Here is a 22182-nt window from a genome sequence, read left to right as displayed (position 1 = left end):
AGAGACCATCATGATCATATCATAATATCCGCGGCTGCCAATTCCCCATAATCCACCCAACTGATATCAATAGCACCAAAACACACCACACACACATACACACACACGCACACACACACACGCACACACACACATCTCTTTTCATCCAAAACAAAAGGGGGTATCCAAAAACAAGAAAAGAAAATTTGTTGTACGTAGTAATCCCACCCCTATCCCTCGGTGGCGGTGGCGGGGGTATCTCTCATCAAAAGTCCTCCATTCCATCATCCAAAAAACATCCCTAAGGAAACAAAAAAGAAAATACAAAAAAATAATATTACACAGGCGACGTCCGCTCTGCATGTGACCTCCCCTCCCTCGTCAAATCCTCCATGCTCGTGCTCTCCTCCTGCAGGCTCTTGCTCCCAACCCACTTCCCAACTGTCGACTGCCGCCCGGAATACCCCTGATCCCGTCGAAGCGTATGATGATGCGGCTTGCCGTCGGTGATCTCGACCACGCTCATCCGTCTGCTCCTCCCAGAGCAGCAGCCGGGGAGGCTGAGCATAATGGCAGCCCAGAGGGACTTGCACGCCGCCCACGATGTGACCATGTAAATGATGGCGTTCCAAAATCCCTGAAGTGGTAGCACAAAAGCCGAGGCAAAGAAGAGCGGCTTGGAAACCTCGCCGCGGTGGACCATGCTGTAGACACGATTTCCAGAGGAAGGGATCCATGTGATGAGGAGGACGCTGAAGAAGAGAATGGAGCACTTGGCGTATGACCAGGTCGCGTTGTTATTCTCCATGTTGCGCCGGCGGGCGTGAAGGTTGGGGGAGTTGCCGGTGGATATCTGTGTGGACTGGAAGCCACCGCTGCTCATCACACGGGCATGCTTGGCCTTTTGGGTGCTGCTCATCGTTGACGTCAATGTGGTTGGGCTTTCGGCGGCTTCGAGGTCATCGTCGTCGAGGGAGACACGTGCGTTGGCAGAGGGATCGGCGGAAATGTTGACAGAGTAAGAGAAGTTGGGGTCTTTGACCTGAGCCCCGGCAGGGGCACCTGGTGACTTTGTTCTTGAGTGAGCGGCTGCGATGGGGGCAGGTGGCTGAATAATCTCGGTGGTTTGGGTGACCTCCGTGGTCTTGAAGTTGAAGGCGGTGGAGAACTCGTTTGCAACAGGTGAGAACGGCTCGTTTCCTACCACTGTGCCAGTGCCATTGGAGGAGCTGAAGTTGAGCATCTTTCGTCGCTTCTGGTAGATTTCGCGCCCAGCCCGCAAGTAAATAAACATTGTGACGACGATGGAAAGCCTAAATCCTGTTAGCAATCGCCCAAAGGCACCATGGCAGCTTACATACCACACAGGCCCGTAAAACAGCGCAATTCTGTAGATCTCCCATTCGGGCCTCAGCCAGCACCATAAGACGGCATTGCCGTATGGCCTGCCGTTTTGGTTTGAGGCAAAGATGAATGTAAATCCCGGAATGAATGGCACACCGTAGCAACAGACAAAGTAGGCGATCTCCATCCTTCTCAACATTCTTTGGTCATACTTGTGGTAGAATGTGAGCCACACATTAATGGCCATGGCCAAAGCCCAGTACGCATCGCCTTGCATAAATCTGCGAGAGGGATCTCGTCAGCTTAAACAGTGTACGGAACCACTGGCAACATGGGTAGAGCTCACACTTGAATCAAGAAGCCTTGGAGCTGACATCCAAATGAGTTCTCGTCGCCAACATATGTTCTCGTCATGAGGGTGGCGACATTCGTCAACATGTTGCCAAAGGTGGCGTAGAAGACCATGCGGTTGACGGCGCGTTGGCGGAAGGCATCAGAGACGGAGAAGGTGACGAGGACGAAAAGACACCCCAACAGTGAGATGGCCGAGCAACCTTGCTCGATGGCAATGATGTGGTTCGCCTCGGCCTCGGTGAGGCCACGCATGGTACTCATGATGGCTGTTGCTTCTGGCATCCCGGGCCAGGCGATCGTGAATGGAACTCAGCAATGACACCCACACTCAGGGTCACGACGGCGGGGCGGGGTCCCGCATATGTATCCGCAGTGTCCGGCACTTGAGGAACCTACTTGTTGACGTGGGAAAGGGCTCAAGGTCCTGGTGGGCCGCACGAGGCCAGGCGACGGCAGCCGGGCTGCAGTAAAGAAGAGAGAGTGTGGAGGGAGTGAAAATAGAGTTGACAGAAGAAATGGTGCCTACCACGACTGGTCAAGATGACGCTTATGAGAGACTCGGGGGCTGAGGAACAACCATTCCACTGTGCCTTCGTGCTACTGAGCCAGACCGGGATGTTGAGCACCTGCAACCAGGAACCGATTCAGGGGGGACTTGGTTAGCGCAGGGGTTTGTCATTGGCCCCGTTGAAGATGAACGCGGACTCTTCTTCTGCAGCGCTATCGAGCATTTGCAGTCGTGCCCCTCGAATTTTGCTGCTGCCAAAAGCCCCGCGGTCGACCTTCATATCGTCCGAGGCCCTTGGCCACACAAGGAGGGGGGTGTGGAGGACAGAAGCAGCTTTTCCCCAAGGTCCATTCCTGGTTAGCCACAAGACCGCTTGTGCAGCTAAGGACGCCACACGGTTCTCTGATGCGACGCCGAGTCTCCTGTATCCCGGTTTTGGTGTGTCTACCCGCAGGCTAGAGTTCACAAAAGTCGTCTGATGTTCTGGTCTGTGCCGAAGCCGATATGTGCAACAGATGCTTCCCCTCCTACAGCTCCTTCGAACCTGGCCTGCCTTATGAGCAGTGGCGCGAGTAAGCAGCCATTGCGGGCGTTGCTCCTCGCCATAATTCTTTCTTGCTAGGCAGACAGGCTCGCAGCTTGGGGACCGCACCAAACGCGGGCATCGGGTTTGCAATATCAAGAGATAGAGGGACGACGACATGCGGCTGGGTCGGGCCTGAAGTTGAAGATATCGGACCTGGTGCTCCGCATGTTGCTCCAAGATCTGGCATAAACTCCACCGGCTGGTCTCGACAGTCTTGTGTTTGTGGGTGTAATTATCTGGACGGCCGTTATGTTCCAGGATTCCCCAGAAAATAGCCCGAAACCACGTCAGTGATTGGATACCCCCTGTGATGGGGGGTTGGAGACGAGATGAAGCGACTTGTCCAAGCTGGTGATAGCTCACAGTCGTGCCCCTCCTCTTCCCGCAAAAAGGTCTTTTGAGGTTGCTAGCTGCATCGAGCCTTACCTGTTCAGGAGTCTAGCTTCTGCGCTGAGCCCTCACACTGCCGGCTTGCTTTCTTTTTCCTGGTAAGGTTCTTCAGATCGTAGTCAGCACCCGCATACCTCGTGGCAAGGCAGCGATATTTCGGCGCGTGTGAGAGGCCCAAGAGACTTCCACGTCAGGCACCTGATTGCCAGTGTTGATGACGGGCTTGATAGGGGCTTGATAGGCTTGAGGATGGTGTGGCGAGCTGAAGGTGAAAGCTTTGAATGGGTAGGAATCGGATATATGCATCAACCATTGGATTCAAACTGGGAGCTATCTCGCATCCCGGACTCGGTTGATGTCTGGTTCTCGAAACAAGACCATTGGACTCGCACGGTCAGCGCACAGACCAAACGAACGTTTGGATCCCAGCCAGCATCGCTGTAGCATCCCGTGTTGTTCACTAGTTGGCCGGTGTGTGTGACGTTGGGGTGTGTGGTGTGCCATGTGGGAATCGGCTCGCTCCCCCAGGCTGTCTCACCGCCATCCTTCACTGTCAAACCTGTGTGAATATTGCGTCAGTGCGGCGCCAACCGTCTGCAAGTGATATCTCTTGATCGAGACCCTTTTGTGACGGTGAGCATCGATAGTCGAGACTCTGCCGTCTGCCCAGAGCACCACCGGACAGCAGTCGTGATTGTTGCTCGGATTCATCGTGACAGAGCTGACATGTACCGGAGGCATGAGGGATAAATTGGGTGTGAGGTGGCTGACTTGTGCTGCTCGCAGAGGGGCAGCTGCAGAGAGTATTGGACAAGCTGGTCCACATGCTGCGTGGTAATCCGGTATTTGATGATATGCTTGGTGGATGCATAGAAGCTGTGCCCCGAACGGGCTTCCCGCCCGATTCACCACCTCAGGGAGGGACTTTGTTCTATGTGTGTTCTTCAGCAGCAGCAGCGTTGCCCGTTGCGACCGGGCCTCTGCCACTCTAGACGCCGACGGGCTGCTCGGGAGGCGGCGCAATGTACACTAATGTGCGCGATTATTAGACGCATTCTGGAGTTCCTCAAACTGCTGTCAAATCGACTCGCATTGTGCTTGATGAATGAATGGTCGAGGTCCAAAGTTGCAAGTTGGGGTTGCAGAGATCGCGTCGGCGGTACCCAAGCATTGCCAAGCGGTGCACGGATGGCATAGTCAGAGACGATGTAACGGAGAAACCCAGTGACAGGACCCGCAATTACCAAACCCGGGGGATCTTCTCCACTGCCTCCGCCTTTCTCCACTTGACCTTCCCCGCTCGCTCTCAGCGTTCCCCTTCAACAGATTCATCACTTCATCACTTGGACTGTTGGACTGTTGGACTGTTTCGATTTCAGATGCAGAGCTAACGCAAATGCCAGTATCTGTTGTATGTGATGTATGCACCAAGCAGCAGGAGATGCACGACAGACTGAAGAATTTCCTAAAACATCCCGACAAGCCGCCCTGAGCCATGCACCATCTCGACCTGCTCCAAATCGGGCTCCTGCGCCGTCGTGGAAATGATCCCGCCCAAACTTGACAGTCATAACACAGCTTTTATGCATACAGCACCCTCACCTCTCTCCCTGACCGGTGTGCCTTCATATGCCCCGCAGAGTAGCAATGAGCGACCACCAGAAAAGCTTGCTCCTTGAGCCCAGCTTGTCGTTCCTGCGTGACAAGCTCCGGCCGACATTGGCATTCACGATCTTAGCGTCGCATCATTGCCATGGCTTTCTCGGGCTGCTGTTGCAACCCGATTCTAGACCATTTCCGTTATAACGTCCTCCTCCAGTTGTTGGTTTGTAATACAGAGCACACTATCACGGGGGTGCCGCCAGGGCTCACAGACTCCCGGCAACGCCACGCGACAGCCAGTCCGTGCTTCACCCCAGCGCTAGCTCTAGCCGATGGGGTAAAAGTTCGGAGATTCAGCTTCAAAAGGTCTTCGTCTCCTTCAACTCGAGTTTGCTTTACCTCATGAGTTTTGACTCTTGAAATGAGGTCGAGATGATCGCGAAGCTGAGGTGTTGGCAGACAGATCGGGGTGCCGTACTCTTAGGACATTGTCATAGAACGACCAACATCACCAAATTCAGTCTCTACTTCCCAGGTCAAGTCAAAGCACTGTCCACTGTTGCCCGTGAATTTGTCTAGCTCCTTGGTACTAACTTCTTTACCAAACCGTTGGGTTTCCTCAACAGGGTATATCACATCATCAACAAATCAAGCAAGCCAAGAAGAGGGGAACTTCTAGGCATTCGCATGCACAGACTCGATTTCAAAGCCTCATCCGAAGACCAAGACTTCCACATCAGACCGGTGAGACAGGGATGTTGCGAGCCTAGCCGTCGTTAACTTGCATTCGGACCGCGACCAAGTGACGATAGGGCAGACGGCCACGATTTGGACACTACACTAAGAGGAAAGAATTTGATCATCTCATGCGCTCTGAGGCTAGGAGAAGCTGAAAGTAGATCAACACGTGGACGCGCACAGCCTCTGAGAAACTGCTGATGATTCCGCTATACTTGACACAATCCAGGGGCAGATTCAAGATCAAGCTCTTGGTTGTGGGGACTGTTCCCGGCCTGTTTCGGTAGATAGGGACAACTATAATTTGTCATTCAACATAACAACGCACCACATGCCGAGATACCGAGCGCAGACATTCGTTATGACAAACTCTCAGAGAGCATCATTCTTATGACTCGCTGCGAAGTCTTTGCTGGAGACTATCCTTCCAGTAAACCATTCCACATTGCGTCCAGATGAGCTTTAGTCTTTACCCAGGCTTCGACGTCAAGAGTCTCACAATATGATGACATCTGACCACCCGCCGTGCCCTCCATGGTAACAGCTCATCCAGCCAACAAAACAATTCGCAGTCTCATCTAAACAATTCTTAAGTATGCCCATATCGCTTCACAAGTTGTCGTCATAAATCAGGAACAGAACAGCAATGACAAGATCAGAACAGGTGCATTGGAGCTTTTCTATAGGAAATGAATCAAAAGACCCAGAGGGAGGCGTAATCCGCTTGATAATCCCGTCACTGAGTTGCTCTCCTACGTGTTCGCACAGGTGTCCGCTCCCGCTTAAAAGGAACTGTTATTCTTTTCCAGTCAATGCAAGTTCCATAGGTAGTTGCATCACTCAGACCTACCGAGCCCCTTGAATCACATCGTATGTACATAGGAACAGAACCAAGTTCGATTTACAATGAGCCACATAATCGATAGCACGATTTTGACCTCCCGACAGAACCTCCAAGCTAGGTAGGTAAGTAGGTATTCCCCCACATGCCCTGGGCAAGAGTTCTGAAGAGGCGGATGTGAATCATCTGCCCGAAGTCTGATGCCGAAAACTGACAGCCCCTTTAGATGTCTTTCTGATTTTGATTTATCCCAAGTCGAGGATCCCACCGCCTTACATCAAAAAATGACTTTCATACCTACCAGCCCTTTGCTAAGCTTTCCATTGCTCGTAACCTATCACATATCTAGACCCATTAGCCCAACCAGGCGAGGCCAACACTTTTAATTCTAGCCCACCAATCCTGTTTTGTCTTGCTGGAGACCTTGCAGCACACCGACACGAGATCCAAAAAGTTCACGAATGGGAGAGAACATGATGCCTGAGAAAAAGACCAAACTAACAGTTTTAGCTGAGAAGTGAGGCGGCCAGCTTGTCTTGTCTTGTTTGGACTACATCCTTTTGAGCAGCTCTATTTGGCTTGCGGGAGCATATTGCGTACGTATCAAGTCGATAAAAATAATTAGATAGAAAGCTCTCAACACGTATGCTCCCGCTGGGGCTTGCACAAAGAGTGCTGAGGATATCTACATGATAGCAAACACTTCAACCGCCAAGTCGATAACGTAAGTGCTACTTGACATTATGTTTGATCTAGATACGATGCGCGGTAAATGTTTAGGAGACTTTTCTGGGCCTGTTGCTTGAAAGACTTTGATGCATTTATTGAGTCAGTAGGTACGGCATATAACTGATTTCTACATCCACCCTGGACCCAATATACCTACCTTAGCTGTATCGTCTGTAAGGTAGGATTAGACTCTCCATTCCCCTATCCCAAGGTTGGCACTAGGGCATCTCTCCGGGATGTAGTTCGGACCTGGGGTTAGATCCTAGGTAATACGGTGGTTAATTTGTCCTCGAGTCTGTTAAAACCTCGCACGCCCGAGTGATAGCAATAGCTCATACTGAATATCGGAGGGAAGAAATGCACATTGTTCAACAGTGTATGGGGGTTAAGTTTTAATCTCTTTAGTACCTTAGCTGGATACACCAGTGGAATGGGCTTCAAGGTTCGCTCGTTCACAACGGTCTAAGCCTTGTTGCTTTCTAATCGTGCTCTAAGTTTTGGGTCTGCTTTCAAAGCTCTGCTTAACTCAAGAAACGGCCTCGTTCACCGATAGCTGAGAACCCAAATTCCAGGTGCCAGTGAGCTTCCCATGATATATATCCAAGGCTTTCGCTTCAATACCCAAGGTACCTGGATTTCGTGAGAATTAGTTGATGAGTGGAGAGAAGACTTTCAGTATAAGGACAATATTGCATCGCAATGCTGAATGGTGTTGAAGGTCGCCAAAGGCGGTGAATCATGTGCTCCAGGGTTCAGGGGGTGGCTGGATGACTCTGCCGACGGCGCCACGGTGGCTGGAACCCATCAGAAAGAGCGGTGTTGTTGGTCCCAACAAAGGTGTCGGTGTGCATCTTCATCTCCACCTATGATAACGGATCTCATGTTCACGATTAGTTTAGATGATCTCTGATTTGATAGAGCGGTCTTGGTGATGGTGTGCTCATTTCTTGGTCTGCTGTGCTGCGCCCAAAATGCGAGACACCAGCCACCTGAACCCGAAGCTGGTTGATATGGCTTAGGCCAAATCAGTGCCTTTGCCGGGTGAATTATCCCCCGAGCTCCCGGTTTCGGCTTCCATCACGATGTTTGACAGCTTGAATCTCGCATGCGGTCCTTGTGCATGATGGTCTGCATGGAAAGTGCAAGGAAGCTTGCTAGACTCCGAGATCGGAGCCGGTGGTAGCAGTTGGGCCTATTCGCAAAGTCTCAATGTTTTCACAACAGTGGCCCCGTGACGCAAAGGCTAGAACATTTGGGCTCAGCATTGAGCGCCTTTTAATCTCCCCTTGTCAGAACTTGTGCGCGTTCCCACAGATCTTGTGTCATGTTCGAGGTGGGTCGATACCTGATATCTTTTGTGTTCCATGCCATCCCATGGAGCTGTTTCGATGGGGGCGTCCAATGTCTCACAGCTCCCTCCGAGGGGTCATTAGACAAGGAGCGAGTCTGGGACTCAACGGGACCACAAGACAGATGAATGGGTGAGTATCTTCCGCCATCAATTTTCAAACCAAAACAATTCCGGTGTAACTCTTGCAGGCACGCGTACGGCATTCCTGGTATTTTCATTGGAATTCTCGATCGATATTGCCAAGCCCATGCCGGAAAAAGGGTCGGGTGAGACAAGAGATGGCCAGCCAATGGAGTCGCCGCCTTTTCCCTCGACTATTCAGCGTCCGCTCGCCGGGAGGCAGACCCGTCCGTGATCGTCGCAACTTGGTGGTCTTCGTTGCGATAGGCCTACAACGCCATCCCAGCTCACCCTCCACCATCTCAACACCAACCAAAACATCCTACACAGCCATACAGGCTGCAAGGTCCCGGTTGTAACCTCCAGACGCCAAGAGCTTGACTTTGCGGGGGAGATTAGCGAGCCGTTTGCTCCCGAGTTCCCAAGTCGTCGGATCTGCAGCCGGGAGATCCCGATTCGGGGCCCTGTAGGACCCATCCCTACTTTTAGATTTGATAGTGTGGTTCTTATTTGGACGTTGAGGCCAAGAAGTGCCTGGGAAGGCTGTTGTTGACACTTTTCCGAGCTTTTTGCGCCCTCAGACGCCCCTTTTGTGCCCCTTTTGTCTTGAATTTTGTCCGAACGTTCACCGTCCTCACCGGACGAGCAAGATCAAGAAAACACTTGCCGTGACTGCCGTCTCGCTTGACATTTCGGTGGACCTGACGCTCGCATGTGATGTCATGCTACTGGACTCGAAACCCGGGTTTATGTTGGGTCGATTCTGCCGCGTATATCCATCACAATCAATTAATATCCAAGGCGTCCGCTGCGGGGGTCCAATCTATTCGAGGATCTCGGGAATTCCATGGAATCTCTGGCCAAGATTCCTTGCGCCTGCTGCTTTGGGCCTAGTGGACCTTGTCTCCTGCTTGGGGACGCCCGTGGAGGTGCCGAGCTTGCATTTTCCCACAATCATCTGACTGGCGTGACTGGGCATCAACGAATGGCAACTGCTTCGATGTTCCGTCCGAGATAGGAGCGCGTATTGGGTGATTGGGAACGGGTAGGCTGGGCCTTGGGCAGGAGGACAGACAGGGTAGATTATGGAGTCCGCCGAGCACAGCGGGATTCCTGCCTGAATTGGAATTCTGATGACAGCCCGCTTCGAGGTCATCTGGTCTGAAAAGTCTGAAAGAGCCGTCCAAAAACAGTTGTCAGATTTGTCGATGGAGCTCCAGATCGAGTTAGCGACACAGTTCCCCCGCGTGGGCTTGGGGGGGGGAAGGGGGGTGGGTGGACAACTGGAGAAAGTTCGGGACGCCGGGGGGGGATGCCGCTGGAAGTCTGGGACAAGCCCTGGGGCACGCGTGGGGGGCGCTGATCAGACCCGCCCAACGCCCTGTCAGTTTGGCAAAAGAGGGTCCGGGATGCTGCAATTTGCATCCGCATGCTCTATACACTGCCGCACCGAGGCAGCCCGCGCTCTTCGGCACCTCTTGATCATTCTCAGGCCATTTACTTGAGGCTTCCATACTTCGAATCCCACTCGCCGGCAACTCTTTGTCAGGCTGGCTAATATGGCCCCACGTCGGTGGTTCCACGACAAAACAAACACCGGGAAAAAAGAGATTTCGAGACAGCCATCGAGGTTCCGGACGTGACAGCTCATCTCGATGATCCAGGGCGGGGGTGTCGGTGGGCGTGTTCCGTGGTATTGTTGTGACTGGTATGACGGTTCACCGTCCAGCCAAGGCTGCCAAATCCCGTGCTTTCGTGCCCAGACAACAAGCGGTGAGCTATTTTATGCAGCAATTCTCCCGGTTGAGCCCCTGCAGATGGGAAATGTTGGGGCGGGATTTGGTCAGCTGAGAGGGTTACCGACTGCCTCGTAACATTCACGCCCCCTGGGCCGCCCTCTTGTGTGCCCATGACGTTGGCTCAAGCTCTTTTCCGAGTTTCGGAAGTTGAATTGACAAGACATTCGGCAGTCCCAGCACCCATTCTTTGGATTCCCTACAGAGATCCGCTCCCCTCTTAATTGCCCCCTTCCTCCGTCTCAGGAGCTCCGAGTCCCTTCGAGATAAGATAAACAACAACACCAACATCAAAGGACCTCCGCCGTCTCACCCTCCCTCCATCCCGAACCTCCCGCCAAGATGAGAAAAGAAGCGACGATATTGCGTCCCACGCACAATGGCGACCGCTACGAGCTCACCAGTCCTACTGTCATGCCCAAGGCAGCTGGCTTCCTGTGGAACCAGAAGATGATGGTCCAGATCACCTGCCGTGGATATGCCACCGCTCAGTTCATGCAGCCAGAGCCGGCCAAGTACGCCCATGCTCCGAATCTCGAGGCCAAAACCTTCATGCAGCCGGAGCCAAACTACTACGCCCATCACCCAGGTCGTTTTGTGTACATCAAGGACGAAGAGTCAGGGCACCTCTTCTCTGCCCCCCATGAGCCCGTTCGTACCGTTCCGGACCGATTCGTTTTCTCTACTGGCAAGAGCGACGTGGCCTGGGCAGTCGAGTCCAACGGCATCCGTGTCGAGATGGTGATGGGTCTGCCGACTCACGATGTGGCCGAGCTGTGGACCATCAAGGTGACCAATGTGTCTGGACGTCCGCGCAGGATCAGTGTTACTCCGTATTTTCCCATTGGCTACAAGTCCTGGATGAACCAGTCGGCCGAGTGGAACGAGGAGCTGGTCGGCATCGTCGCCAGCAGCGTGACTCCGTACCAAAAGGCGGCCGAGTACTTCAAGAACAAGTATCTCAAGGACAAGACATATTTCATCTGTGAGACGACGCCAGACTCATGGGAGGCCAACCAACAAAACTTCGAGGGTGAAGGTGGGCTCCACAACCCGTCAGGGCTGCAAGAGCCGCAGCTGAGCTGTGGTGACGCGCGCTACGAGACCCCGACAGCCGCCGTGCAGTACCGCTTGGCGCTTAAGGCGGGAGACGAGCGCGAGTACCGCTTCATGTTTGGCCCCGCCTATGACGAAGCCGAGATCCGGACCATGCGCACTCGCTATCTGAGCAAGCAAGCCTTTATTCGCACCGCTGACGAGTATGCCTCTTACATGGCTCGCGGCCAGGGCTGCCTCCGCATCGAGACTCCGGACAAGGATCTGGACAACTTTGTCAACAACTGGCTCCCTCGCCAGGTCTACTACCATGGCGACGTCAACCGCCTCACCACCGACCCGCAGACGCGCAACTACCTCCAGGACAACATGGGCATGAACTTCATCAAGCCAGAGGTCACCAGGAAGGCTTTCATCACTGCCGTCTCACAGCAGGAAGAGAGCGGCGCCATGCCCGATGGCATTCTTCTGGCCGAGGGTGCTGAACTAAAGTACATCAACCAGATCCCCCACACCGATCACTGTGTCTGGCTGCCCGTGACTCTCGAGGTGTACTTGGCCGAGACTGGCGATTATGGTTTGCTCCAGGAGAAAGTCCGCAGCTCCAACGGCGACGAGCTCACCGTCTTTGAGAGGTTCAGCCGTGCCATGGATTGGCTCCTGAGGTTACGTGACGAACGCGGTCTCAGCTACATTGCCCAAGGCGACTGGTGCGATCCCATGAATATGGTCGGCTACAAGGGCAGGGGTGTTTCCGGCTGGCTCACCTTGGCGACGGCCTTTGCCGCGAACCTCTGGGCCAACGTTTGCGAGCACGAAGGCAGGACCGACCTTGCCCAGCGCTACCGAGCGGGTGCCGCGGCGTGCAACGAGGCGGCCAACAAGCATCTCTGGGACGGCGACTGGTTTGCTCGTGGTATCACTGACGACAACGTCACCTTTGGTATCAAGAAGGACCCCGAGGGTCGCATCTGGCTCAACCCCCAGACCTTTGCCATCCTCAGTGGCGCAGCCGGCAAGGAGCAAATATCCAGGATTCTGCCTCAGATCGACGAGCATCTCAACACCCCATACGGCATTCAAATGTTTGCCCCGCCTTTCACCAAGATGCGCGAGGATATCGGCCGTGTGACCCAAAAGGCCATTGGCTCGGCCGAGAACGCCGCCGTGTACAACCACGCCGGTGTCTTTTTCGTCCACAGCTTGTACAGCCTCGGAGGCGAACAGGACAGGGCCTACACTTTGCTGCGGCAGCTCATTCCGGGGCCGAGCGATGCCGACTATCGCCAGCGTGGCCAACTCCCGATTTACATCCCCAACTACTACCGTGGCGCTTGGAAGGAGTTCCCGCGGACAGCTGGCCGCTCCAGCCAGCTGTTCAACACGGGCACGGTATCCTGGGTCTACCGCTGCTTCATCGAAGGCCTGTGCGGTCTTCGCGGCGACGACAAGGGCTTGACCGTCAAGCCTCAGCTCCCAAGTGCCTGGAACTCGATCAAGGTGACCCGCCAATTCCGCGGTGCCACCTTCCACCTCGACATTCGCCGTGCCGATGTCGACCAGGTCACCGTTAGGCAGGGAGGCCAAACCCTCCCAGAGGCTCGCATCACCAACATCAGGGCTGGCCAGACCTACCAGCTCGCGGTCTTGGTTCCGCAGTAAGCTGGAAGTCTTCCAGCGACGATATGACTTTGGATGTTCAAAATTGGATGGAATGACAGGATACATGAAATAATATTCGCGATCTTGGTTTTTTTCTTGTGTTCATTTGTTACATTCTCATGAAGGGTATGGAGAGGGAGAAACAAAACAAACATTTCATGACATGGCTGGGAAATGTCAGGCATCAGCAGCAGAGGTGATGGCATGATGGGTCGGGTCAGGTCGGGTGGACTTTTGTGGAATTTCGGTCGCAATTTCTCTCGGACGGTTACGGCTATCTTTCATATATTCCTTTCATGCTTTTAGACAACAAATATCGGACACAGACAGAGACACAGCACGCCTCTTGCGAGGTGGTTCACAGCAACATACAACACTTCGGAACATGATGGGAAACGCCTTCACCCTTCCTATCCCCAACAGCCATGTCATTTTCCTTCGAAACTACAGACATCGTTCGCGAAACTCAACTTAGCATTTTATCGGATTTTGGGAGGCACGTTTGTGTTTTTTTCTTGTTTCTTTTCTGCGTTACGGGGAATCGTTTGGTTGTGTTGAAGACAAACCAATCAGTTGGGAGGGAGGCTTTTTGTCGAATCTGGATCTGCGTTTATACTTTTGACAACTTCAACATATTTCTCATGTGGCTAATAAAGCCACATGAAAGCTATAATAACATTTTGTTTGCGGTCTCTCATTGGCTATCACATTCCAACCACCATCAAAACTGCCCACCATGCAAGCCTGCGCCATCTTCGCAATCACATTGGCTCGTCAGGTATCTTGGCATTCCTTCGACTGGGGGCGTTACATTGAGCCCACTGGGCCCAACCGGCCTCAATGACATCACCACTGGGCGCCCATTCAAGCAGGCACAGGAACAGGAAAATGTTGGCTGACTTTTTAAAAGCGGTAATCAGTCCCCACCATCTCCTCGTCCCTTTTGCTGATCAGGCTCATCCATCTCACTCACCAAATCACCTACCCAAGCAGCGAATTCTCGTCGTCTTTCAGGACAGACATCACCAACCATGGCGCCACCAATCGCACCCGCGGCACAAAACCAAATCCGCCAAGTCAACGTCCGCCAGGTCGCGACAGTCACCGTCTGGGGTCCCATCCCGACTGACCTCCCTGACCCCACGGTTCAGGTCCTGCAAGAGACTCGGACAATCTACATCGCTCCCACCACCACCAACACCGAGGCAGTGGTTGTTGCTGGTGGGGGCGGTGGTTTGAACGGAGGCGAGATCGCCGGCATCGTCATCGGAACTCTCGTCGCGGTTATTCTCATTATTTGGCTCATCAAGCATCTGTCCCAGAGGAACAGGCAGCCGAGCTATTACCATGAGGAGAAAGTGAGGAGCGGGAGTAGGCACGGTCATCATCATCACCACCACCATCATGGACGTGGCAGGTCGAGGAGCAGCCGGAGCAGGAGCCGGAGTATTGAGGTTAGGGAAGTGAGTCGCCCTGCGAGGGTGTACAGCACCAGGTCCAGGTCCAGGTCCAGGTATTAGCAGTGGAAGTGGACATTGAGGTATGTCTTTTTTTTCTTTTGGTTCAACATGACATCGTGAGACTTGATCCTGACAACCACCAGACAGCAAAGGACATATGAATGACGGTCAAGATTTACGAGCAAACATGATACCTTTCCCCATACTTGTACATAACATATCTACTACACTAATCACACCTTTCTCGTCTACCATTTCTCATCTACTGAATCTCAATCTTCCTCCCGCCCTTGGCAACCTCCTGCTTCGGCACCACAACCTTCAAAATCCCATCCTCCAAGCTAGCCCCTATATCAAACTCCTGCAGCGGTCCCGGAAAGGCAAACTCCCTGCTGAAATCCCCAACGAACCTCTCCTTCAACAGATACCGAATCGTCTCACTCCCATCCTTCTTCCCCTCTGCCTTGGCCGCCCCCTCCCCTTCATGCTTGGGACAGGTATCCATCCCACAGACATTGCAATGCTTCCCCTGTGTACACTCACACTTGGCCTTGTCACACTCCTCACACGGCTTACCAGGCCCGCAGTCACAATCGTCGCACTTCTCGCCAGTGACGGTGACGGGTTTGGCCTTGGTTTTGTTGGAGGGGGTGGTGTCATAGGGGCGCTCGACGTGGCCCCGGATGAGGAGGACGTTTTCCTGGGTTAGTTCAATGTGGATGTCGGAGCGGGACATGCCGGGGACTTCGCCGTAGATTTCGTAGGATTTGGGGGTCTCACGGATGTCTGAGTTGTGGGACAGGTTAACAAGAGTGCTTGGGGATGTGGTAGAGGTACCTACCGAAGCGGGGGCGGGGGCCGCGGCGGTGACGGCCTCCGCGTGAAGCAGGGGCTGGGGTGGAGGCTGATTCATCTTGGACTTCGCGGGAGTAGGTATCGAAATCATCGAGAAGGCGGAAGAGGGTGGTGAAGTTGGGGTCGGTGGAGTAGAGGTCTGCGGGGAAGGTGAAGACCATTTTGGCTGTTTATTAGGGGTCCAGTGGTGGATGAAGCTTGGATGGCGGTGGCTTTTGTGTGGTGATGGTTTGTGAACAGGCGCAGAAGTTACCTATGTTCCAGGTTGTGATGCGATGAACTGTGTCTGGAAACAATGGGAACACGAGCAGGAGGAGAGAGTTTTAAGGGGCCTGGCACAGGGCATCGTGGCATCATCTCAATGTGACTACAACGTCATCCCGATGTCGTGGTGACTTCATAGGCCCCTAATAGGTAGCGCCTACTTCCCGAGTCGTCCTCGATTTGAGTTGGAGCCTTCCCGGTGTTTGTGGTGGTGCGAGGTTGGCCACGACCCAACTCCAAAAAGCCCACTTCGGCCCGGTTCAGTCATCAAACATATTCTATTCATGAAAGTACGGGTTTCAAAATATGAGCAAGTTGGAGGATTGCAAGGCTTTGGCTGAATTCCTTTGCTTTCTTAACCGACTCTGATGTCTTTCTTTTTCTGCCAACACATGCTGAATTGAGATCTACCATGCTGCAGGCCGTCCTGTAGGGTATGTCTTGAGAAGGGAGAGCTCGCTATCCATTTCCATTTGAGGCTTCGAAGTAGAGGTTGGAGAATTCTGATTGGAAGATTTTTGTCCGCAAGCGACCCTGCATTCGTGCCGTCTTGCAACGAGACCTGCTCATCCTTGGTATCGACCCAATTGCTTCTCTCTTATCAATAGATCCCCCGCCAGTCATCCGAAACAACTTCACCAAAAGAAGAAATAAACGTCCGAGGGGGGTGGGAGCTCGCGTCTTTGGAGCCCCTTGCACGGTGAGATCCTCGTGGCCTTGATCTTGGCTGTATGTCTGAGAAACCAACGTCCAAGCGCACGGCATACTCGACACCGCTCTTCACTCAGCATCCACGAGCACAACGCCAAATCTGGTCAAGGGCACATATGTCTGTACGTGTCGCTTCTCAAGGGACCAGCCAGAATGTCTGGAAGAAATTGAAACCGGTCCGACATGGGATGTCAAAGTGTCAAGTAAGCCTTCTGTGAGCCGAATGTCGCAATTACAGCGACTGATAGAGACGTCGATCACTTGACGGTCCAGCAAAGGGAGCAACGTCGATATACCATCCATCTAAGGCACAGAGATGTGTATATTAGACCTCTTCCTCTCCTCTCATCCAGAATCCTTTTCCTCATCAGCATCCAACACATTCACAAACAAACACCCTCACACAAACTTCCCTCACTCTCACCACAACTCTCTAACGCTTTTCCAAAGCCCAATCACCAACCCAAATTTCAAAATGCAGTTCACCACAATCGCTCTTATGCTCTTCGCCATCTTGGCTTTGGCCGCTCCTACTCCCCAGAACGACGGTATCCTCAACAACAACGATGTCTCGGTCGACGATGTCACCGTCCTTGTCCCTGCGGCCGCCGGTATCCCAGTCGTTGCCAACGTCTTGGGCGAGACCATTGGCAACTCTGCCACCAACCCCATCGCTGGTATCTAAAGCCTTCCCGCGATGATACCAACAAGTCCCGTGTCTCCCCCCAAGCCTTTCGAGTTGCAAGATACATTTGGGAGCGAGACCAGCAGACGCCTGGGATATAAACTGGGGATTGTGATGGATAGTAATGTGGAGGATCATGGGTCATTGTACGATGGAGGTGTCTCAAAAAGTGGATAGAGATGGGATATGAACTCTGGTCCTGTAATATGCTTCAATCTGGTCTCGGCAACATATTCGACAACCGGCGCTTTTTCTCAGCAATGTTGGGGGTGGATTGAAACTTGTATTTGGAGGAATCTTTATGTAGCTTTGACAATATTTACACACTCATTTGACGTAAACCTTGTCCGATGACTTGGTGATATGTTGGTGACCATCGAGATGGTTACCAGATGGGAACCCCTGTCCTTGGGACGCACTGTAGCCTTGAGTCAGCTCTGGCCTGAAAAAAGGACGGGGCCATTGGGGATTTACCTGAGCGTAATAGGGATTGTAGATGGTGCAGGTTCCTACGGCACATGCTGTTGGACCGTTGAATCCCATGCCACCGCTGTTTCTGTGTCAGTTGCCATCTACATCAATCCAAGTTCAAACAAGTACAACTCACCATTGTGCCCACAAAGGCTGGCCGGCAACTGGCGCAGCGGTAGAAGTAGAAGTCACAAACGTGGTAGTCACCCTCGAGCTGGTGCTAGTAGCGCTAGGAGTCGTCACTCTCACACTGGTCGAGCTCGTGCTCGTCATCGTAACCGGCGCCCCCGTCGTCGAAACCACAACCGAGCTCGTCGTAGCACTAGGCTCAGCATCAAACCACTCGCCATCCCCCCACCGGAAGCAATCCTCCCCCTTGCAAGCCAGCTCGAAGAAAGCCATCACCGTCGCCTCCTGCACCCGAATATCATGCGGCACCCCGGCAGCGCTATACCCCTCCAACCAACCCTCCGCACCATACACACTCTTTGTCCACCCGCTGATAGGAGTATTAGGAGTAACACTAACAGGTGTGACCCCGACCCCAAGCACCTCAGCCCACTGCTTAATCCCCTCCTGGTGGTTGACATAATCCAAAATCTCATCATTTGTCCCGTGGAACAACTGCAACTTTGGCCTCCACCCATCATACCCCGGGTAGGCGCTCTTGACCAAGTCGGCCCACTGAGCCGGAGTCTTGGTCACCCTCCCCTTGGCGCAATCATCGCTCCAGTAGCCAAAGGCGCCGGTGTTGTTCCCAGCAGGGGCGAAGCAGCCAAAGGGAACGCCAGCAAAGGCGGCGCCGGCAGCGAACACATCGGGGTAAGATCCAAGCAGCACCTGGGTCATCATGCCGCCGGAGGAGACACCGGTGACGAAGACGCGCTTGGGGTCGGCGTTGTACTTGTTGATTGTCCACTTGACCATGGAGACGACGCCGAGGGAGTCGCCGCCGCCGTTGTGGGTGAGGGTTTCCTTGGAGGAGACATCCCAGCACTTGTCCGAGTTTGCTTGGGCGGGGGAGGACTGGGGGTAGATGACGATGAAGCCATGCTGGGAGGCGAGGGTGGCGTACTGGGAGCCGGAGAAGGCGGCGGGAGCGGTGCCGTGGCACCAGTGGGGGTTGACGAGGATGGCTGGGTTGGGGGGGAGGACGTCGGGGACGTAGATGTAGAAGGGGTTCTGGATGAGTATCAGCACACTGCTTTTGTCATTGGAGAAAGACGACTTACGTTGCGGGGGTTAGGACCAAAGTTCTCCGTGACCAGCGTCAGCGAAGCCGCCGAGGCCAACGAGGCCAGCAGAGAAAGAACCGCGACAGTCTTCATCTTGGCGATGACCTGAGGTGAAGAAAAAAAGAAAAAGAAAAAAGGAAATAAACGACGAAGATCATGATGCTATATCACTGCATTCCGCTACCATGAACATGGATGGATTGTCCGCCGGCCCGCAACTTCCAGGTTCAGCGCCAGGGCTCGGAGGGAGCATTGCCGAGATGCCCCGTTTGGTGTTTTGAGCGACGACGTTGCAGACGGGGGTCTGGCGAGCCTTGGGGGGACGGAAGTGACCGCTCCAACAATCGAAATAGAGTCAAAGATCTTGGCGGGCACGTTGAGGTGGGAATAAGCTTTCTATGGTGCGGATCTTTGCCGTAACAACAGTATCGGGATATGTGTAATTAAATGCGTACCTTGGGCTACCTAGACACTTTGTGACTTCTGTTAATGACCCTCATCTCTTGAATTGTGTGGAATGATGAGTTGCTGAAACGCAAAAACTGCACAAGCAAATGACCGCAGATGGTGGCAGCTGCCTGCAAATGCACGTCCACACACGTCCAACTTCATGATGGATGTGCTGTGGCGCGACCTCCAACACCTTCACGAGGCATAGTGCTAGGCTGCTGGTGCACAGCCACCACCGAATGCGCATTCTGCAACATCACCACCACCGTGTTTTCACCGCTAAACAATGAGATGCCCGCTTTCTCAGATTGAGCCACCTCAGCACTTTTGCGCCAGCAACAATCTCTGCTCTGCGTTCTTCGAACTTCTGGTCTACCATGAAGCCAGTCGCCGTACTCGCCGTGGCAGGCAATGTGCTGCAGTTTCTGGAGTTCACTTGGAAGCTTTTCAGCAATGCTGGAAATATCCTAGCGTCAGCTGGAAGTTCTAGCGAGGAAAGTGCTCACCTTGATGATATTTGTCGAACACTGCAAGATTTCACCACTCAACTAAAACGCGACACCTCTTCTAATAATTCCACAAGGAAATGGGAGCCTATGCTCACACGTGCCGATGCGTGCGAGAGGGACTGCGAGAAGCTTTTGGCTATCACGACAAAGCTAAGGGCAATGACGCAGAACGGCAAAGCGTCAAAGTGCTGGGCCAGTTTCAAGATCGCCATTGCAGAGGTGTGGAAGGCCAATGACATTGAAGCTTTGATTTCACGGATCTCCGATCATAGGAGCGGCATCATTCTTGAGCTATGTCCTACGACAAGGTTGGTCAGTCTTCCATCATAGGTACTTATACTATTGCTCAGGCCTTGTAGCTGACATTCTCCGACTGTGCAGTGAAGTGGTCCAACGGATGCAGTCTGACCTTCGACAATGGGGGGCTTTCAACTCTCTAAGACACAAAGAGATACTTAATACACTGCAACCCTGGACGAAATTGGTACAGGGACCCTAAGGCTGCCCCAACACTCAACTTCAAGACCTGAACCAACTATGCATCGTTCTTCCGGCCTTGTCACTGGATACTCGACAATACGTACTTGAGGCCACTGTGTTGAAGTCTCTACATCATCCTGAACTGTCACTCAGGCATGACATAATACCAGAGCCACACGAAGTCACTCTTCACTGGGCATTCCCACCATCTCAAGGCAGCAACATGGACGCCATTGGTGGCATTTGCAGTTGTTATCAAGGTACGGAGGACTATTCTGGGTGTCTGGAAAACCTGGCTCTGGCAAGTCGACTTTTATAAAATTCATTGCCGACAATACCAACACTCAAAAGCTGTTGACCCAGTGGTCTAAGGGCCAAGAGGTCATTCTGGCAGGACATTACTTCACAATCTACGGTACTCCAATCCAGCGGTCTTTGGAGGGCTTGTTTCGGTCCCTTATTTACAAGATCCTATCCCAAGTACCGACTCTCATTCGAAAGGTGTTGCCACAGCGGTACAAGAACGAGTAGATTCAGGAACCTTGGAAGCAATCCGAACTTCAGTCTGTCCTGAAGAAGCTTGCTTGAGAACTTGTGTATTCCAGACTCTGCTTCTTCATAGACGGCCTGGATGAATATGCAGGAGATCATTTGGATATCTGCGAGACCCTCCAAGACCTCTCCCGCTCACCATGTGTCAAGCTTTGTGTTTCCAGCCGACCGTGGAACGTTTTCGAGAATGCGCTGGGAGGGGACACAGACTCGAAGCTGTACATGCAGGATGTCACCCGAACCGACATACAACAATATACGAAGACCATGCTACGGTCTTACCCTCGTTGGGACAGCCTTGTCTCCGAGACCGGCAACGACCAAGCAGACTCCCTGGTTCAGCAGATCATCGACAGATCAAGCGGGGTGTTTCTTTGGGTGACGCTTGTGACTTGGCTTCTCCGCGAGGGCCTTACCAACGACGACAGTATTCAAGATCTGAATAGACGTCTTGAAAGCTTTCCTAGCGAGTTGGAACCGTTTTTCATGCTCATACTTGACTCGGTAGACCCTTTCTACCGAGATCGAATGGCGAGAGCACTTCTTTTTGCTTTGCATGCGCAAAAGCCCCTTCATATACAGATGTACATGTTCCACGACAGAGTACGAGGAAGAAGATTATGCCCTCGGCGAGCCAGAGAGGATGATAGCTACCCTACAGCAACGAACATCTCAGGCAGCCAGTGTCTTTCGGCGCGTCAACGGCTGGTGTAAGGGTTTGCTAGAACGCAATCATGATGAGATTGAGTTTCTCCACCGAACTCTTTATGACTTTCTCTCCACCCCCGAGATGCAGTAAACGCTGAAAGAAAAGGCAAAAGCCAACAATACCAATTTCTGCCCGCTTCTATCTCTTCTGAGAGCTTCAATGGCCCACACAAAACGGTCTCGCTGGCTTCAGCCGCCTGCATTCACTTCCTATGTAAAGGCCCCGAAAGCCGAAGATCCACTGGTTGCCCTAACCCTTTCCGCCAAGATGGTAAAGGATATGATGGACTATGCTAGGAGATTGGAATCTATGGGCGGAGAGACCCTCCTTTTTACTACCACCTTACTGGACAACATGGACATGAGTATTGGCACAGTGGAGGCGAATGGTGAAGTGCGTGATACCAAAACCATCATAATAGCACGCGTGTTATATCTCTACCACGTCCTGGGAGCTGGTTTGGCGCGGTATTTGGCCACAAAGCTGCCGAGCACCACCCACTTTGATAGGTCGTCGTTCGCTCTATTCATATGCCAATCTCCACTGTCGGTTATTTTTGAACGTTCGCCCTCCAGCAAGGAGGCTTTGAGTGGGTTGCTAAAGCCATCATGGATTCCGGGTACAGCCCCAACGACTCCTTGCTTCCAAGTGAGGGTGGGCGAGAGATGGAGTGCAATATTCTCTCCGCAATGTGTACCATCACACACTACACACGAATTTTCTCTCTTTGTCAGGGCACACCATG

The 22182-nt window shown here is 52.9% G+C and overlaps 8 protein-coding genes across 8 annotated transcripts; 5 read left to right on the top strand and 3 right to left on the bottom strand.

The window, feature by feature from the left end:
• Positions 1–316: 316 nt before the first annotated feature.
• On the bottom strand, positions 317–2158 carry QC761_512580 (uncharacterized protein; the record flags this gene model as incomplete). The annotated part of the gene is made up of 3 exons (XM_062880426.1): positions 1670–2158; positions 1341–1604; positions 317–1292 (listed from the first exon to the last, which is right to left on the bottom strand). Exons 1-3 carry the CDS (start codon positions 1957–1959, stop codon positions 317–319), a joined length of 1530 nt encoding a protein of 509 aa, XP_062730623.1. The 5' UTR covers positions 1960–2158.
• Positions 2159–9920: 7762 nt separating this feature from the next.
• QC761_512590 (uncharacterized protein) lies at positions 9921–13056 on the top strand (the record flags this gene model as incomplete). The annotated part of the gene is made up of 2 exons (XM_062880427.1): positions 9921–10315; positions 10681–13056. The coding sequence occupies exons 1-2, from the start codon at positions 10253–10255 to the stop codon at positions 13054–13056; spliced, it is 2439 nt and encodes an 812-aa protein (XP_062730622.1). The 5' UTR covers positions 9921–10252.
• A 1031-nt stretch (positions 13057–14087) lies between these two features.
• On the top strand, positions 14088–14754 carry QC761_512600 (uncharacterized protein; the record flags this gene model as incomplete). The annotated part of the gene is made up of 3 exons (XM_062880428.1): positions 14088–14519; positions 14546–14596; positions 14660–14754. 3 exons carry the CDS (start codon positions 14088–14090, stop codon positions 14675–14677), a joined length of 501 nt encoding a protein of 166 aa, XP_062730621.1. The 3' UTR covers positions 14678–14754.
• Positions 14735–16022, bottom strand: QC761_512610 (uncharacterized protein). Its single transcript, XM_062880429.1, has 2 exons — positions 15358–16022; positions 14735–15302 (listed from the first exon to the last, which is right to left on the bottom strand). Exons 1-2 carry the CDS (start codon positions 15530–15532, stop codon positions 14779–14781), a joined length of 699 nt encoding a protein of 232 aa, XP_062730620.1. The 5' UTR covers positions 15533–16022; the 3' UTR covers positions 14735–14778.
• Positions 16023–16249: 227 nt separating this feature from the next.
• On the top strand, positions 16250–17359 carry QC761_0076200 (uncharacterized protein). Its single transcript, XM_062872775.1, has 2 exons — positions 16250–16549; positions 16797–17359. The coding sequence occupies exons 1-2, from the start codon at positions 16530–16532 to the stop codon at positions 17029–17031; spliced, it is 255 nt and encodes an 84-aa protein (XP_062730619.1). The 5' UTR covers positions 16250–16529; the 3' UTR covers positions 17032–17359.
• Positions 17291–19292, bottom strand: QC761_512620 (uncharacterized protein). Its single transcript, XM_062880430.1, has 4 exons — positions 18735–19292; positions 17639–18684; positions 17506–17581; positions 17291–17449 (listed from the first exon to the last, which is right to left on the bottom strand). The coding sequence occupies exons 1-4, from the start codon at positions 18828–18830 to the stop codon at positions 17417–17419; spliced, it is 1251 nt and encodes a 416-aa protein (XP_062730618.1). The 5' UTR covers positions 18831–19292; the 3' UTR covers positions 17291–17416.
• Positions 19293–19296: 4 nt separating this feature from the next.
• Positions 19297–20195, top strand: QC761_0076180 (uncharacterized protein; the record flags this gene model as incomplete). The annotated part of the gene is made up of 2 exons (XM_062872774.1): positions 19297–20004; positions 20078–20195. The coding sequence occupies exons 1-2, from the start codon at positions 19565–19567 to the stop codon at positions 20193–20195; spliced, it is 558 nt and encodes a 185-aa protein (XP_062730617.1). The 5' UTR covers positions 19297–19564.
• Positions 20196–20995: 800 nt separating this feature from the next.
• QC761_0076170 (uncharacterized protein) lies at positions 20996–21527 on the top strand (the record flags this gene model as incomplete). Its single annotated transcript, XM_062872773.1, has 2 exons — positions 20996–21155; positions 21331–21527. 2 exons carry the CDS (start codon positions 20996–20998, stop codon positions 21525–21527), a joined length of 357 nt encoding a protein of 118 aa, XP_062730616.1.
• Between the last annotated feature and the right edge of the window lie 655 nt (positions 21528–22182).

Source organism: Podospora bellae-mahoneyi, chromosome 5 (assembly GCF_035222275.1).
Source record: "Podospora bellae-mahoneyi strain CBS 112042 chromosome 5, whole genome shotgun sequence".
Lineage (NCBI taxonomy): Eukaryota > Fungi > Ascomycota > Sordariomycetes > Sordariales > Podosporaceae > Podospora > Podospora bellae-mahoneyi.
Note: the sequence above shows the minus strand (reverse complement) of the source record. Positions and strands in the feature narration are given on the sequence as shown.

Coding starts and splice junctions, on each gene's coding strand:
- QC761_512610 (XM_062880429.1), bottom strand. CDS start 15,532: ATGGTCTTCACCTTCCCCGCAGACCTCTACTCCACCGACCCCAACTTC. Junction 15,303..15,357: donor CGGCCCCCGCCCCCGCTTCG/GTAGGTACCTCT, acceptor CCCACAACTCAG/ACATCCGTGAGACCCCCAAA.
- QC761_0076200 (XM_062872775.1), top strand. CDS start 16,530: ATGGGATGTCAAAGTGTCAA. Junction 16,550..16,796: donor ATGGGATGTCAAAGTGTCAA/GTAAGCCTTCTG, acceptor GCTTTTCCAAAG/CCCAATCACCAACCCAAATT.
- QC761_512620 (XM_062880430.1), bottom strand. CDS start 18,830: ATGAAGACTGTCGCGGTTCTTTCTCTGCTGGCCTCGTTGGCCTCGGCG. Junction 18,685..18,734: donor TTGGTCCTAACCCCCGCAAC/GTAAGTCGTCTT, acceptor ATACTCATCCAG/AACCCCTTCTACATCTACGT. Junction 17,582..17,638: donor CAGCCTTTGTGGGCACAATG/GTGAGTTGTACT, acceptor ACACAGAAACAG/CGGTGGCATGGGATTCAACG.